The sequence below is a fragment of the Balaenoptera musculus genome, chromosome 15, assembly GCF_009873245.2.
Source record: "Balaenoptera musculus isolate JJ_BM4_2016_0621 chromosome 15, mBalMus1.pri.v3, whole genome shotgun sequence".
NCBI lineage: Eukaryota > Metazoa > Chordata > Mammalia > Artiodactyla > Balaenopteridae > Balaenoptera > Balaenoptera musculus.
The window spans coordinates 46,701,368-46,718,344 of NC_045799.1; the positions used below are offsets into that span (position 1 = coordinate 46,701,368).

The 16,977-nt window shown below is 42.5% G+C and overlaps 1 protein-coding gene across 2 annotated transcripts in view; it reads left to right on the plus strand.

Moving 5' to 3' along the window:
• Positions 1–16,977, plus strand: part of CRNKL1 (crooked neck pre-mRNA splicing factor 1) — a 24,711-nt gene continuing 7,734 nt past the window's right edge. Inside the window, exons 1-8 of one of the 2 annotated variants that reach the window (XM_036824606.1) lie at positions 1–156; positions 1,771–1,923; positions 2,767–2,858; positions 3,679–3,837; positions 4,296–4,462; positions 12,786–12,964; positions 14,124–14,294; positions 16,028–16,219. In XM_036824606.1, coding sequence (XP_036680501.1) covers positions 106–156; positions 1,771–1,923; positions 2,767–2,858; positions 3,679–3,837; positions 4,296–4,462; positions 12,786–12,964; positions 14,124–14,294; positions 16,028–16,219 — 1,164 coding nt within the window. In that variant the 5' untranslated portion in view covers positions 1–105. The remainder of the gene's footprint in view (positions 157–1,770; positions 1,924–2,766; positions 2,859–3,678; positions 3,838–4,295; positions 4,463–12,785; positions 12,965–14,123; positions 14,295–16,027; positions 16,220–16,977) is intronic. The other variant, XR_005016383.1, reaches the window with a different exon arrangement.

Sequence of the window (16,977 nt, forward strand, 5' to 3'; positions counted from 1 at the left end):
GCTTCCCGTTCCGGGATCCAGCTTGTCGGAGAGCTTTGCGGAGCGGGCGAGGGCTCTGGGCCCGTTTGTGGGGTCTAGGGGTCGCCTGAGGCTCCCGCTGCAGCCATGGCGGCCTCCACCGCGGCCGGGAAGCAGAGGATCCCCAAAGTGGCCAAGGTAGGCGGCGGCGCGGGGCCTCGTGGAAGAGAGGCCTAGGGGAGGGTTTGGCTCCGCCTAGGTGATGCCCGGGGCGGGAGGCGTGTGGTCCCGGGAGCCGGCCCGCCCCGTGCGGGACCGCGGAGAAGCGGGAGGGAAGGGCCAGCCGCTGGGGGGCGGGGGGCGGGGAGGCACACCAGTGTCCACGGGGCCGTCGTGTGGGGAGGTGTTTTGCGGGGGAAGGAGTGGGGTCCTTCAGTACAGGCCAGCTGAGCCGGGAAAGCTCTAGGCGCTGGGGGGCTCCAACGAGGGCGGGCGACGAGGAGTCCTCCAGTAAGATACCTTAAGGGTAAAATGGCAACCTTGCAAAGGCTACTGAGGCCGAGTGGAATATGCCGTGGCATCTGGGCTTGTGTGAGGGGTTTCCAGCGTAAACTTTGCTGAGGAAGAGACGGTTAAGCTGACCCTTGAAGGCGGAATAGGAGTTTCCCAGCTGAGAGTGGAGGGAATGAGAGTAGATGACAAGAGCTGTGTGTTGGCATAATTTAAGCAATTAAACAAAATATCTGATACGCTCTGATATTTCCGTCGGCGGCTAATACTTAGTGAGTGCTTAATATATGTGACAGGCTTTGTTCTAAGCCTTTACAGATACTGTCCCTGCAGTCTGTTTCTGGAGCCTGTCTTTCACATACCCATGTAGATGACCCCGTGAGGTAATGCGTAGAAAGCACATAGCACAGCTTCTGGCAGTTAATGCTCATTAGGTATGAGCCATCGTCATTATCATTATCACCATCATCATTCCACACATGGCATTAAACACTTAATATTTCTTATAATTCAGTTCCATAAACTTTTATTGGGCTCCATGGGTCCCATAGAAATATAACATGAGCCACATAGGTAATTGTGAGTTTTCTCATAGCTGTGTTAAAAAGTTAAAACAGGTGACGTGAATTTTAATTTATATATTATATTTAACCGGTGTAGCCAAGATAGTGTCATTCCAACATGTAAGGAATATAAAAAGTTTTAATTAGGTAGTTTATTCTCTTTTTCATATTAAGTCTTCAAAATCCCATGTGTGTTTTACACTCGCAGCCCAGTTTGGACTCACCAAATGTGATTTATGGCTGCTGTGTTGGACAGCACAGCTCTGAGACCTCAAGAAGCTTACAGTCTAATGATGGGAACTTACTGAATATGTCTTTGAAATGCCATGAAAAGTCAAATGCAGTTATCCACCTGGGGCAGAAATTGAAGAATTCTGTAAATAGAGGTTGAAATGCCAGATAAGAAATGGCACACATCTTGATAAAACAAAACCTTTTGTGAGAATTTTACCAAGGCAGCCTCGAAGTTTATTATTATACTATTCTAAAAGGGAAAACTTGCTGGTTTTGCTCTCTTGTCTCTTGAGGCTTTTACCTATGGCTTTGTAATAGATACCCTGCATAAGATAGAAAATACTTTTTTTTACTTTGTTTCATAGAGAAATGGGAGCATGTCATGCAAAGAGGGCATCTTGTAATAATGTTTATAAAGTTCAGATCCAGAAAAATGTTCATTTGTTTCTTAAACCTTGTTGCGAAGAGCACTTGCTAAAAATAGAAATGTCTCCTGTCTTAAAAGGTGAAAAACAAAGCCCCAGCTGAGGTGCAGATAACTGCGGAGCAACTGCTAAGAGAAGCTAAGGAAAGAGAACTTGAGCTTCTTCCACCTCCCCCTCAACAGAAGATCACAGATGAAGAAGAGTTAAATGATTACAAACTAAGGAAGAGGAAGGTCGGTCCATGTGATTTCTTTTAGTCTGTTGATATTGTTAAGAATTTATAGGTCAGAGTTTGAAAAGTTCCTCACTGGTAAGAGAGACTATAAGCTAAGAAGAGGTGAGTGTTTTTTCTAGCCACATGAATAGTATAACTTCTGGTTACCAGGTGATTGCATTGTGCTGAGCTCTGTGAAATATGCCATGAGTTGTCTGTCTTAAAGAAATTAAATCCATCAGAGACAGAATGTTTGGTGCTGAATCAAAGATGAGTGGAAGTTTAACAGGCAGAACAACAGACAGCTGGAGGAGGGGTGGAATTAGTGAGATTGCATTATGTTCTTTTGTCTGTACCGCCTTGTGTGTTAAGAGGTAAAACCTGGGATCGAGCCGCGAGAAGACTTGGGGATCTGATCCGACCTTCTCACCCTAGGATGTGGGATCATTTTAAACTGCTGATCTTACTGTATCTACTTATTAGTTATCCTCAACGAGCTGTGTATGAAATTCTGAGACATTGAGAGGACTTAAATAGGTAAAAACGTTTTCTTATTAGGAAAAGTGTAGAGTATATTAAAGTACCAGTTAGTTGTCATGAGCAATAAGAGAAAATATCAACAATTCTACTAATAATTCTTTTTACCTAAAGTTTTTCTCTTTGTTTGCATGTAAGACTTTTAGGAAGCGCTTGTGACCATAACCTTCTTTAGTAGGTTTCTTATTTCTTAAGGCTTGCAGGATGTAATTTCTCTTAAATAAGAGCAAAATAAATAACTTCTTAGTACAAAGATCAATAGACAAAAAACAATGTCATTTTTAGTCACTTTCCCTTTAATTTGACCCTTTTTGCCTTTCGCCAGACTTTTGAAGATAACATAAGAAAAAACAGGACCGTGATTAGTAACTGGATAAAATATGCACAATGGGAAGAGAGTCTAAAGGAGATTCAAAGGTAAAAATCACTGAGCATGTAATTGTATAAATAAAAATTCATAAATTACCAGATACTAAAACATAGAAAAAGTTAAAGCACGAGTAAAAGCGCGTGCCTCTGGTAATAATTTTCAAAGTCTGTTCCATGGGACCCTAGGGTTCCTTTGAGGGGCGTGAGGGCCACTGTGGTGGAACAGTCCTGGGGGGAGCAGTGGAGGCTCTCCAAGGTGGGTCTCGCCATGGGCACACACTTTATAGCCAGAGAAGTGCAGTTCCATCTGCTTTCTCCATATTGGGATTTTTTTTTTTTTTTTACAATAAAAATTGTTCCACTGAAAACCAGTGGCCAAAAAGATGACACCACAGCCTGAGCCTTCCTGTTGTCCCCCTTTCTGCGTTCTCCCAGCATGCCCCCTGCTCTGGCTGGGCCTGAGAACCTGCTGCTCACTGAGCACATCTTGCCTCCTCGACCTGACACCTGGCTGTTCTCTCTGCCTGCAGTGAGCATCCTCCCTCCCCACCTTGGCCTCTGGACCTTCTTCCAAGTTCTTACCTACTGCCTGGCCTTTTCCACCAGACGTTTTTATTTCTTTCCCCTCTACTTCCTTGTGCAGACCTTGACTATAACATTTATCACATTGCGTTGCAATTACACGCATGTCAGTCTTTCTCTAAGTCTTGTTAAGGTTCCTGAGAACATCACATCTTTTCACCTTTTTATGCCCAGAACCCGGCTCACGATAAACACCTGACAAAATAGCAGAGCCCTGCAGATGGTTTCAAATGCTTGCCATGTGTGTTGCATGTACTGTTTCTGATACCCTCCAAATCTTCTCTAGGGCTCGATCTATATACGAACGTGCTTTGGATGTGGACTATCGAAATATTACACTCTGGCTGAAATATGCAGAAATGGAAATGAAGAACCGCCAGGTCAACCATGCCCGAAATATCTGGGACCGGGCCATAACGACTCTGCCTCGCGTCAACCAGTTCTGGTATGTTTCTGATCTAATGAAATGGCTTTTTGTAGACTGCAAATTTCCACATTTTTGTGTATTTATTTTGTTTATAGTTGTATATATATTTAATCTTACATCTTATTTTTTCTTTAAACATACTATCAGTACTTTCTAATGTCCTTTAGTCTGCTAAGTTACAATCTCAACGTATAATAGCTGTGTAATCAGAACAAATTTTGGTTGTAATCTTTTATGCATAAAAATCAGCTTGTCAAACTAAGCAACTTTTGAGGAGAAAAATCCTTTTTTCCAACGGTTGATCCTTTTCAGATTTACATTTTAATAAGAAAACATGTTTGACTTAACCTTTAGGGAAGATAAAGCCCTAAATCTTCTTCATGTTGAACAAAGTTAGAGCTAGAAATTGCCAGAGACTGTGTTTTTCCCTAAGTCATTTGGACCATGACAGATAATTGGGGATGATTTTGTTAAAGGTACAAGTACACGTACATGGAGGAGATGCTGGGGAACATGGCGGGTGCCCGGCAGGTGTTCGAGCGCTGGATGGAGTGGCAGCCAGAGGAGCAGGCCTGGCACTCCTACATCAACTTCGAGCTGAGATACAAAGAGGTGGATCGGGCCCGCACCATTTATGAGCGCTATATCCTTTGAACGGGCCTGTGTGGTGCCCTTTTCCCAGGTGCTGCACTCCCGTGGGGCTGTGGTCTGGTTGGGACATGTGGTCATTGGTGTTGGCCTAGAAGTCAACATCTGCTGCATAGACTTCGTTTATATTTTCTAGGGACACAGGTTGGTCAGAAAAAAAGTTTGTGGTCTGGATAATTGAATCTTTTCCAGTGAGACTTTGGTCTGTTTATTCTTTGGCATTAACACTGTGGTTCCTTGTGGAAGGTGACATCCTAAGGCCCTGGCCGCTGCAGTGGGTCCTGGTTTGTTCTGGGGTGTACGTTGGTCATCAGCACCGGTACTGGAGTTGATCTAGAGGGTCACCATTTACTTGCCGTGTGACCTCAATGCGTCGGGTAACTCCTTGGAGCCTTGGTGTCCTCATCTTTGAAAGGAAAATAAAAGTTCCCGCTGTGGGCTGACTGCGAAGAGGAGATGGTAACACAGGAAAGCACTCTCAGCAACTTGAAGTAGTTGATTCTACTTTTTCACTGTTCTTGTACTTGTGAATTCTGCTTGCTAAAGTTTATTTGTAAACCCAAAATCAGTATTTGTGGTACTTTGGCAGTCATTTGCAGACAAGCCCAGAGTGATGAAAAATTTGAATCACCCAAGACACATGGTCCCAGTTGAGGACAGACAAGACGAGCATCTGCCTTCTGTCTCTGCTCTCCTGCAAGGATGACCGGGGCGAGGGATGGGAGGGGCGGTACAGGGGAGAGAGAGACGCTTCAGCTCTGGGGCCAGCTGGACAGGGCTGAATCCTTTCTCTGGCACCAGTTAGTGGGCGGCCTCAGGCAAGTCACTTAACACTTCTGAGACTTGTTTTCTCTTTCATGAAATAAAGAAAAGAGAATCTACCAACATTAGTTGTTTTTAGGATTTAAAATCACAATCTGTGTGAGATGTGTGTGTGTGTGTGTGTATATATATGTGTGTGTATGTATTTCCCCTAGGAGCAGTGATATGGTATTTGCTAGGCAGAATGACTTCATAGAACATAACTACTGCGAGATACAAAACTCAACTTTATTATGCAATTTTAACATCTTAAATATGACCACTCATTTTGATATTACTAGTTTAACAACAGCATTTATAGTGCCTGCTTTGTGCCATGCATTATTCTAAGCACTTTACAGATATTGTCATTCAATCCCCACCACAGCCCTGTGACTCAGGAAATTGCTTCATTCTACAGATGAGGAAACAGGCAGGAGAGGGTCTCTCGGGTAGTGATGGAGATGGGATTTGAACCCAGTAGCTACTTTAGAGCCTGCACTTTTTACATCGTTGCCCTATTTGAATGTATTACTACTTTAGAAATTAACAATTTCTTCACGGAAGGTAGATTAAAAATACATACGTCCTGTGAAGAAGTAAATGGTAATTCAGAACTTTCTCTTGGCTCTGGTTAGAAGTTTTCCTTTTGTGACATGTTTTTTTTTTTTTTCCTTTTTTTTTTTTAAGATTTTTTTTGTCTGTGCCATGCACCTTGCAGAATCTTAGTTATCCGACCAGGGATTTAACCTGGACCATGGCAGTGAAAGTGCCAAGTCCTAACCACTGGACTGCTAGGGAACTTCCTTTTTTTTTTTTTTTCTTATATTTTTATTGGAGTATAGTTGATTTACAATGTTGTGTTAGTTTCAGGTGTACAGCAAAGTGAATCAGTTATACATATACATGTATCCATTCTTTTTCAGATTCTTTTCCCATATAGGTTACCACAGAACATTGAGTAGAGTTCCCTGTGCTATACAGTAGGTCCCTGTTAGTTATCTGTCTTATATATAGTAGTGTGTGTATGTTAATCCCAATCTCCCAGTCCATCACTTCCCCTGACGTTTCCCCTTCGGTAACTGTAAGTTTGATTTCAGTATTGGTGAGTCTGTTTCTCTCTGCAAAAAAAGTTCATTTGTATCATTTTTTAAATTAAATTCCACATATAAGTGATATATATTTGTCTTTCTCTGCCTGACTTAGTTCACTTAGTATGATAATTTCTAGATTTATCCATGTTACTGCAAATGGCATTATTTCGTTCTTTTTTACGGCTGAGTAGTATTCCATTGTATATATGTACGATATCTCATTTATCCATTCCTTTGTAGATGGACATTTAGGTTGTTTCCATGTCTTCGCTGTTGTAAATGCTGCTGCAATGAACATGGGGTGCATGTATCTTTTCAAATTACAGTTTTCTCCAGATGTATGCCCAGATTGCTGGATCATATGGTAGTTCTATATTTAGTTTGTTTTTTTTTTAAACACCTTTATTGGAGTATAATTGCTTTACAATGGTGTGTTAGTTTCTGCTGTATCACAAAGTGAATCAGCTATACATATACATATATTCCCATATCCCCTCCCTCTTGCGACTCCCTCCCACCCGCCCTATCCCACCACTCTAGGTGGTCACAGAGCACTGAGCTGATCTCCCCGTGCTATGTGGCTGCTTCCCACTAGCTATCTGTTTTACATTTGGTAGTGTATATATGTCCATGCCACTCTCTCACTTTGTCCCAGCTTACCCTTCCCCCCTCCCCGTGTCCTCAAGTCCATTCTCTGTGTTTGCGTCTTTATTCCTGTCCTACCCCCAGGTTCTTCAGATCCTTTTTTTTTTTAAATTCCATATATATGTGTTAGCATCTGGTATTTGTTTTTCTCTTTCTGACTTACTTCACTCTGTATGACAGTCTCTAGGTCCATCCACCTCACTACAAATAACTCAATTTCGTTTCTTTTTATGGCTGAGTAATATTCCATTGTATATATGTGCCATGTCTTCTTTATCTGTTCATCTGTCGATGGACACTTAGGTTGCTTCCATGTCCTGGCTATTGTAAATAGTGCTGCAATGAATATTGTGGTACGTTACTCTTTTTGAATTCAGGTTTTCTCTGGGTATATGCCCTGTAGTAGGATTGCTGGGTCGTATGGTAGTTCTATTTTTAGTTTTTTAAGGAACCTCCATACTGTTCTCCATAGTGGCTGTATCAATTTACATTCCCACCAACAGTGCAAGAGAGTTCCCTTTCCTCCACACCCTCTCCAGCATTTATTGTTTGTAGACTTTTTGATGATGGCCATTCTGACTGGTGTGAGGTGATACCTCATTGAAGTTTTGATGTGCATTTCTCTAATAATTAGTGATGTTGAACATCTTTTCATGTGCATTTTGACCATCTATCTGTCTTCTTTGGAGAAATGTCTGTTTAGATCTTCTGACCATTTTTTGATTGGGTTGTTTGGTTTTTTAATATAGAGCTGCATGAGCTATTTGTATATTTTGGAGATTAATTACTTGTTGGTTGCTTCGTTTGCAAATACTTTCTCCCATTCTGTGGGTTGTCTTTTCATTTTGTTTATGGTTTCCTTTGATGTGCAAGGGCTTTTAAGTTTAATTAGGTCACATTTATTTTTGTTTTTATTTTCATTACTCTAGGAGGTGGAACCAAAAAGATATTGCTGCAATTTATGTCAGAGTGTTCTGCCTGTTTTCCTCTAAGAGTATCTGGCTTTACATTTAGTTCTTTAATCTATTTTGAGTTTATTTTTGTGTATGGTGTTAGGGAGTGTTCTCATTTCATTCTTTTACATGTAACTGTCCAGTTTTCCCAGCACCACTTATTGAAGATGTTATCTTTGCTCCATTTTATATTCTGGCCTCTTTTGTCATAGATTAGTTGACCATAGGTGTGTGGGTTTATCGCTGAGCTTTCTGTCCTGTTCTCTTGATCTATATTTCTGTTTTTGTGCCAATACCATACTGTTTTGATGACTGTAGCTTTGTAATATAGTCTGAAGCTAGGGAGCCTAATTCCTCCAACTGTTTTTTTTCCTCAAGATTGCCTTGGCTGTTTGGGGTCTTTTGTGTTTCCATACAGACTAAAAATTTTTTTTTTTTTACTTCTGTGAAAAATGCCATTGATAGGGATTGCGTTGAATCTCTGGGTTGCCTTGGGTAGTATAGTAATTTTGACAATGCTGATTCTTCTAATCCAAGAACATGTTATATCTTTCCATCTGTTTGTGTCATCTTTGATTTCTTTCATTAGCATTTTATAGTTTTGTAAGTACAAGTGTTTTGCCTTCTTAGGTAATAGGTTTACTCCCAGGTATTTTATTCTTTTTGATGTGATGGTAAATGGGATTGTTTCCTTATTTTCTCTTTCTGATTGTTCGTTGTTAGTGTATAGGAATGCAAGAGATTTCTGTGTATTTTGTATCCTTCAACTTTACCAGATTGAGCTCTAGTAGTTTTCTGGTAGCATCCTCGGGATTTTCTAAGTATAGTATCATGTCATCTGCAGACAGTGACAGTTTTACTTTCTCTCCAATTTGGATTCCTTTTATTTCTTCTCTGATTGCCATGGCTAGGACTTCCAAAACTATGTTGAATAAAAGTGGTGACAGTGGACATCCTTGCCTTGTTCCTGATCTTAGAGGAAATGCTTTCAGTTTTTCACCGTTGAGTATGATGTTAGCTGTGGGTTTGTCATATATGGCCTTTATTATGTTGAGGTATGTTCCCTTTGTGCCCACTTTCTGGAGAGTTTTTATCATAAATAGGTGTTGAATTTTGTCAGAAGCCTTTTCTGCATCTATTGAGATGATCATATGGTTTTTATTCTTCAGTTTGTTAATGTGGTGTATCACACTGATTGATTTGCAGATATTGAAGAATCCTTGCATCCCTTGGATAAATCCGACTTGATCATGGTGTATGATCCTTTTAATGTATTGTTGGATTAGGTTTGCTAGTATTTTGTTGAGGATTTTTGCATCTGTGTTCATTAGTGATATTGACCTGTAATTTTCTTTTTTTGTGGTACCTTTTCTGGTTTTGGTATCGGGATGATGGTGGCCTTGTAGAATGAACTTGGGAGTATTCCTTCCTCTGCAATTTTTTGGAAAAGTTTCAGAAGAATCAGTGTTAACTCTTCTCTGAGTGTTCAATAGAATTCACCTGTGAAGCCATCTAGTCCTGGACTTTTGTTTGTTTGAAGTTTTTGATCACAGTTTCAACTTCAGTACTTGAGATCGGTGGGTTCATGTTTTCTGTTTCTTCCTGGTTCAGTCTTGGAAGGTTGTATCTTTCTAAGAATTTGCTAAGAATTTGTCAATTTCTTCTAGGTTGTCCATTTTATTGGCGTATGGTTGCTTTAGTAGTCTCTTATGATCCTTGGTTTTTCTGTGGTGTCAGTTGTAACTTCTCCTTTTTCATTTCTAGTTTTATTGATTTGGGACGTCTCCCTTTTTTTTCTTGATGAGTCTGGCTAAAGGTTTATCAGTTTTGTTTATCTTTTCAAAGAACCAGCTTTTAGTTTCATTGATTTTTTTTCCTTTTGTTTTTTTCTCTCTATTTCATTTATTTCTGCTCTGAACTTGATGATTACTTTCCTTCTACTAACTTTGGGGGTTTTGTTGTCTTCTTTCTCTTGTTGCTTTAGGTGTAAGTTTAGGTTGTTTACTTGAGATTTTTCTTGTTTTCTGAGGTAAGATTGTATTGCTGTAAACTTCCCTCTTAGAACTGCTTTTGCTGCATCCAGTAGGTTTTGGACTGTTGTGTTTTTGTTGTCATTTGTCTCTAGGTATTTTATGATTTCCTCTTTGATTTCTTCAGTGATCCCTTGGTTGTTCAGTAACATATTGTTCAGCTTCCAAGTGTTTGTGTTTTTTAGTTTTTTTCCTGTAATTGATTTCTAATCTCATAGTGTTGTGGTCAGAAAAGATGCTTGATATGATTTCAATTTTCTTAAATTTACCGAGGCTTGATTTGTGGCCCAATATGTGATCTATCCTGGAGAATGTTCCATATGCACTTGAAGAAAGTGTATTCTGCTGCTTTCGAATGGAACGTTCTGTAAATATCAATTAGGTCTATCTGGTCTAATGTGTCATTTAAGGCCTGTGTTTCCTGATTGATTTTCTGTCTGGATGATCTGTCCATTGATGAAAGTGAGGTGTTGAAGTCCCCCACTATTACTGTGTTACTGTCGATTTCCCCTTTTATGGCTGTTAGCATTTGCCTTATGTATCGAGGTGCTCTATGTTGGGTGCATCTATATTTACAATTTTACGTCTTCTTGGATTGATCCCTTGATCATTATGTAGTGTCCTTCCTTGTCTCTTGTAACAGTCTTTATTTTAAAGTCTGTTTTTTTCTGATATGAGTATTGCTACTCCAGCTTTCCATTTGCATGGAATACCTTTTTCCATCCCCTCGCTTTCAGTCTGTATGTGTCTCTAGATCTGAAGTTGGTCTCTTGTAGACAGCATATATATGGGTCTTGTTTTTGTATCCATTTAGCCAGTCTGTGTCTTTTGATTGGAGCATTTAATCCATTTACGTTTAAGGTAATTATTGATATGTATGTCCTTATTGCCATTTTCTTAATTGTTTTGGATTTGTTTTTGTAGGTCTTTTTTCTTCCCTTCCTCTTTTGTTCTCTTGTGATTTGATGACTGTCTTTAGTGTTGTGTTTGGATTGCTTTTGTGTGTGTGTGTGTGTGTGTGTATCTATTGTAGTGTTTTGGTTTGCAGTTTCCATGAGATTCTGATATAGCAGTCTATGTATATATATATACAAGGTTGTTTTTAAGTTGCTCGTCTCTTAATTTCAAGTGCGTTTCCCATTTCCTGCATTTGTATTCTCCTCTTCTCACGGTTGCTGGTTTTGATACCATATTTGTGTGTGGATAATTTCCTACCTTTACTTTATGTTTGCCTTTACCAGTGAGCTTTCCCATTTCTTGTTTGTAGTTGTGGCCTTTTCTTTTCCACCTAAAGAAGTACCTTTAGCATTTGTTGTAAAGCTGGTTTGGAGGTGCTGAATTCTCCTAGCTTTCGCTTGTCTGTAAATCTTTTGATTTCTCCATCGAATCTGAATGTGAGCCTTGCTGGGTAGAGTATTTTTGGTTGTACGTTATTCCCTTTCATCACTTTAAATATATGGTGCCACTCCATTCTGGCCTGCAGAGTTTCCGCTGAAAAATCAGCTGATAACCTTATGGGGATTCCTTGTGTGTTATTTGTTGCTTTTCCCTTGTTGCTTTGATATTATTTCTTTGTATTAATTTTTGTCACTTTGATTAATATGTGTCTTGGCCTGTTCCTCCTTGGGTTCAGGTCGGAGGGGGCTGGGCCAGGAATCGGGGTGTTCAAGCCCACCCAGGCGGGAGTCCCTCCCAGTGCGCGTGGAGGCAGGGCCTGGTACGTGGGGAAGGAGGCTGCAATGGCAGCCTCAGCTTCCTCCACAAACGTTCCTGGTTGCGGAGCTCCAAACTCCTGTCCCTCCAGGCTGTCTCTGTGCAGCCAACGGCAGTCTTCTCCCCGGATCTGCTCTCCAATGCCATGTTCCAGCACCCAGCCCCTTCTGCACCGGCAGACACACATCTCAGGTTGGGGTGTGCAGGGCTGAGGCAGGGACCATCTGTCAGTCACACTCTGTCCTGCCTGCCACAGACCAGTTGTTGTGCTCTTCTGCAATTCCCTGAAGCTCCTCTTCTGTCCCAGCTGATCTCCCCACCAGGGAGGGGGCTTCCCTGGGTGCGGGAACCTCCCCACTCCTTCAGCTCCCCCAAAGGGGCACAGGTCCCATCCCCCTTCCTCTTCTTTTTGTTTCTTTCTTTCGTCCTACCTGGTTACGCAGGGATCTTTCTTGCCCTTTCAGGTGTCTGAGGTCCTCTGCAAGTGTTCAGCAGGTGCTCTGTGAGAACTGTTCCATTTGTAGATGTATTCTTCATGTATTTGTGGGGTGAGGTGAGCTCCATGTACTCCTATTCAGCTATCTTGACTCCTCCCACATGTTTTTTTCTTAATCAGTAATTCAAATATTAATGTTACTGAGCAGATACTACAAAAAGTGCCATTTGTTGAGCACATTCTTTTGGCCTGAAATTGCTAAGAGCTTTACACACATTTTTCTCATTTAAAGTTGGCAGTCATCAAATGAGGTTGGTTAGTATTATTTTCCTCTATTTATAGATGATAAAACTGAGGCTTAGATAAGATAAATGACTTGTCCAGATCACATGGCTAGTCATAGGCTTCAGCTTTTTCGTGGCTCCAAACTGCTGTTTGTACCACTCCTAAAATACTGTAAGCATTGGAGGAGGCCACACAAACAAGACACAGCCGCTTGGGTGGTCACAGGTTAGTGGGTCTCCACCTTTGTACATGTTTTATCACCCCTGTAGCCACCCATAGTGTGTGTTGTTGAGGTTCTGGGTTTGGGTTTTTGTTTTTTAAGCCACATTGTTCTGCCTGGTTTTTCTTTAATCCCGCTCACTTGTTCTTGTGCACCCTGATGTGAAGAACTGGATCAAGTACGCCCGCTTTGAAGAAAAGCATGGTTACTTTGCCCATGCGCGGAAGGTGTATGAGAGAGCTGTCGAATTCTTTGGGGATGAACATATGGATGAACACCTTTATGTTGCCTTTGCCAAATTTGAGGAAAATCAGAAAGAAGTAAGTAAATTTAAAGGAACTTGATTATGTTGCAGAACAGCTTAGAAAAGATTACTTTTTGTGCACATTGAGTTCACTTACATTTTCTTATTCACTTATCCTTGGAGAAAATGCTTTCAATATATGAAAATGTGATTTCTCAAGGAAAACAGCATATATCTGGCCAAGCTGCAGATTGGGAGTTAGTGATTATGGATTATATTATAACTGTCTTAATTTTGTTGTGCTCTGCTTCAAAATTAAGTCTTTAAACCTAGAATGAGACTATTATCTGTAAACTGAGAGTCATTTGATACCCTGATTAAAGGGCTTTACAGGTAATGAACCTGGGAAACAAAAAGCCCAGAGCCCTCAGTACAGAGAACAGAATATGAAATGGAAACAGAGATTGCCCCAGAAGAAGTCAGTTATTTTCTCCCATAGTATGTATGGAAAATAATCCTGTAATGTAGCTCAAATAATACAGGATTGGGAGGGGTTGGCTGGGATCTGAGTGCAGGGTCTTGCACAGGTCCCAGAGGTGAGTTCAGATTCCTCAGGCTGGTGGGAAGTGTGGAGGGTCTTAAGCAGGAAGTGGTCGGCTGTCATCTGTGCTGTGAGGGGAGCCTCTGGCTGGTTCATGCAGAGTGTACTGGGGGGATGACGGCAGAGTGGGCATGGGGGCGCTTTTCACATGGTCCAGGGAGAAATGGAGGTGGGTCGGCAGGGGCCTGGGGAGAAGTGAAGGGCTGTGTTGAGGAGGTAGAAAGGGCTGGGCTGTGGAAGCAGCGAGTGTGAGGAATGCAGGAGAGAGGAGCTGGGGAGGCCCCTGACAGAGCAGGTGTGTGATCAGGGTTGGGGGTGTGACTCCCCAGGACGGGGGGAGTCTGACAACGACCCAGCTGGGTGGGAGGAGCGAGCTCGGGTGAGTCTTGAGATGTGCGGACGACGTCCAGCTGGCAGCGTTAGGAACACTGTTAAATGTGGGGCTCAGAGGATAGTGTCTGTCCATCCTGGCTGAAAGTACCTCAACAAAAGGGAGAAGAAAAGTCATACTTTGGGCATTTTGAGGCCTCATAATCTAACTTACAAGTAATGTTTTATGTCATAATTACTTTTCAAGTTGTGGCTAGAATGAGAGTGCTGTGTTCTGGAAGATAATCATCCTGTCTGCTTTCAGTTTGAGAGGGTACGAGTGATCTATAAGTACGCCCTGGATCGAATTTCAAAGCAGGAAGCCCAGGAGCTCTTTAAAAATTACACCGTCTTTGAGAAGAAGTTTGGTGACAGGCGGGGCATTGAAGACATCATCGTGAGCAAACGGAGGTTCCAGTACGAGGAGGAGGTGAAGGTGAGCGCTGGCGGTGAGTCGTTGTGCTGGCAGGGACCTGCTGGCTAGTCCTGGGCGACAGCATCGCTCTCCGTCATGTGTCTGCAGTGAATTGGCGTTCCAGGTGGGGAGGTAAACGGGGCTGGTAGAAAAGGCAAGCAGACAGCGCTTGGATTTGCTCTGCCACTCGCATGTTGGAAGTCACTTTGTTGGTTGCTGATTGTACACAAAGAACTTGAGCAAAAGCAGTCTGAAATCCATTTGAGCTCATTTTTTAAAGAAGATGGAAGAGTCAGAGATTGATCGAAAAAACCCATTTTTATACATTACCTTTTGGCTTAATTGCTTGAACAAAAGACATATTGTAGTTAGGGTTCCATTCTCATTTCTGTCTGTAACGTACTATTTTGATTTGAATTCAGAGGTAGTAGTGTTTTCCTTTACTGCTCTGCTCTGTATTTTAAAATACTTCTGCTTGGCCAAATTGATTAAGATATCTCCAAACAAAGGACTAAGTCTGGTGTTAAATGGGGTCAGCAAGATATGTTCAAGACATATTGCTGTTAATTGAAAAGACAGGTTTTGCAGTTGTGAGCATGGTATAATTCCATCGTAATTTTAAATCTAGGCATAGTGCTATGGAGTCACGTATATAAACAGAGACACTTATGAAAAAAATAGATGTCTGTTTTCATAGCTGTAGATACTGGGAGGTTTACAGAATCAATAGGGAAGCTGGAGGAGCAGGCTTGGAAAATGGGCGGGAATCAAGGCAGTTGCAGAAAGTCCTGGAGCAGGAGATGAGACAGTCACATTTCACTCTGGCCGGGAATGACTGACCCACCAATGGATACTGCTTCCACAAACCAGTTCTCAGTGTGCTTCATCTCCACGTCACCCGCTCGTGTGCGCCAGACCCTCCAGCAGGGGTCCTTACTCAGCCAAGTGTGGTGGCTGCTGGGGTGGGAAGATGGGGAGCTGGCACCCTTCACCCTGCGGGGGAGAGGCACCCAGGGCGCCACCGGAACGGGCTGCTCTGATTACCATTTGCTGCTTCATGAGAAAAACAAGAGAGCAGAAAACATTAGTTGTTATCGATCTTTATGTATTTGTCTCTAAGTCATCTTTCCACTCATACCTTCTTGAAAAAAAATGAAAAATTGGTATAGTCCAAAAAAATAAGCTGTTGTAGATAAAAGGGGCTTTGCTGGGGGGACCTCTGGCTAATAGTTTGTCTTCTATAGTCCTTTTCCTTTTCTATTATAGAATCTCAAGAATGGTATTTTTAAATGAAGTAGCCTGTAAAGTCTAGAAAAAAGTTGCTAGAGTACAGAAAGCCTGCTGCCTTCTTTCAGCTCACATAGTCCCACAGGTGCAGCTCTGGGTTTGGTTTCTAATTATTATTATTATTTTTTTTTTTTTGAATATCTTTAAATTTACTTATTTATTTATTTTATTTTTAGCTGTGTTGGGTCTTCGTCTCTGTGCGAGGGCTTTCTCCCGCTGCGGCAAGCGGGGGCCACTCCTCATCGCGGTGCACATGCCTCTCACTGTCGTGGTCTCTCTTGTTGCGGAGCACAGGCTCCAGACGCACAGGCTCAGCAATTGTGGCTCACGGGCCCAGTTGCTCCGCGGCATGTGGGATCCTCCCAGACCAGGGCTCGAACCTGCGTCCCCTGCATTGGCAGGCAGACTCTCAACCACTGCGCCACCAGGGAAGCCCTGGTTTCTAATTATTAACCTTGTCTTTCTAGGCTAACCCGCACAACTACGACGCATGGTTCGATTACTTGCGCTTGGTGGAAAGCGACGCAGAGGCAGAGACGGTGCGGGAAGTCTACGAGCGAGCCATTGCCAACGTGCCGCCCGTGCAGGAGAAGAGGCACTGGAAGCGCTACATCTACCTGTGGATCAACTACGCCCTCTACGAGGAGCTGGAGGCGAAGGTGCAGAGCCGAGTCCTGGGGTGGGTGGGGGCGGGCTCCTCCCCCTGCACCTTGGCCCTGCTGGCGCGGCTGCGAACTGATACCACATTTTATAAGGTTGTTTGTTTTTTGTTTTGTGGGGTTTTTTTGGCTGCTTTGGGTCTTTGTTGCTGCGTGCAGGCTTTCTCTAGTTGCAGGGAGTGGGGGCTACTCTTTGTTGCGGTGCGCAGGCTTCTCATTGCAGCGGCTTCTCTTGTTGCGGGGAGCACAGGCTCTAGGTGTGCGGGCTTCAGTAGTTGTGGTGCACGGGCTCAGTAGTTGTGGCTCAAAGGCTCTAGAGCGCAGGCTCAGTAGTTGTGGCACATGGGCTTAGTTGCTCCGTGGCATGTGGGATCTTCCTGGACCAGGGATCAAACCCGCGTCCCCTGCATTGGCAGGCGGGTTCTTAACCACTGTGCCACCAGCGAAGTCCCCTCTGCCACGTTTTAAACTCTATACACCTGTAGTGGACACAGGGGAGGTGGTTTTTAGTTTTGCTGTATTTTTTTTAAACCTTGAGGTGCAACAAGGTTATTACTTGGAACTTGAAAGGGAACAATGAACTAGCCCTTAGTTTCATTATTTATAGTTTCCTGGGTTTTCTCATGAATAGGGACCACAGCTGGATTGCACATGCTTACTTTTAGCAAATTTTCAGAAATTGGTTGTGTGTAAGTTAATAGGAAAAGGTTAACTTTCTGCTGCTGATCCGAGACTGTAGAACATCTTTGTTTCTGCCG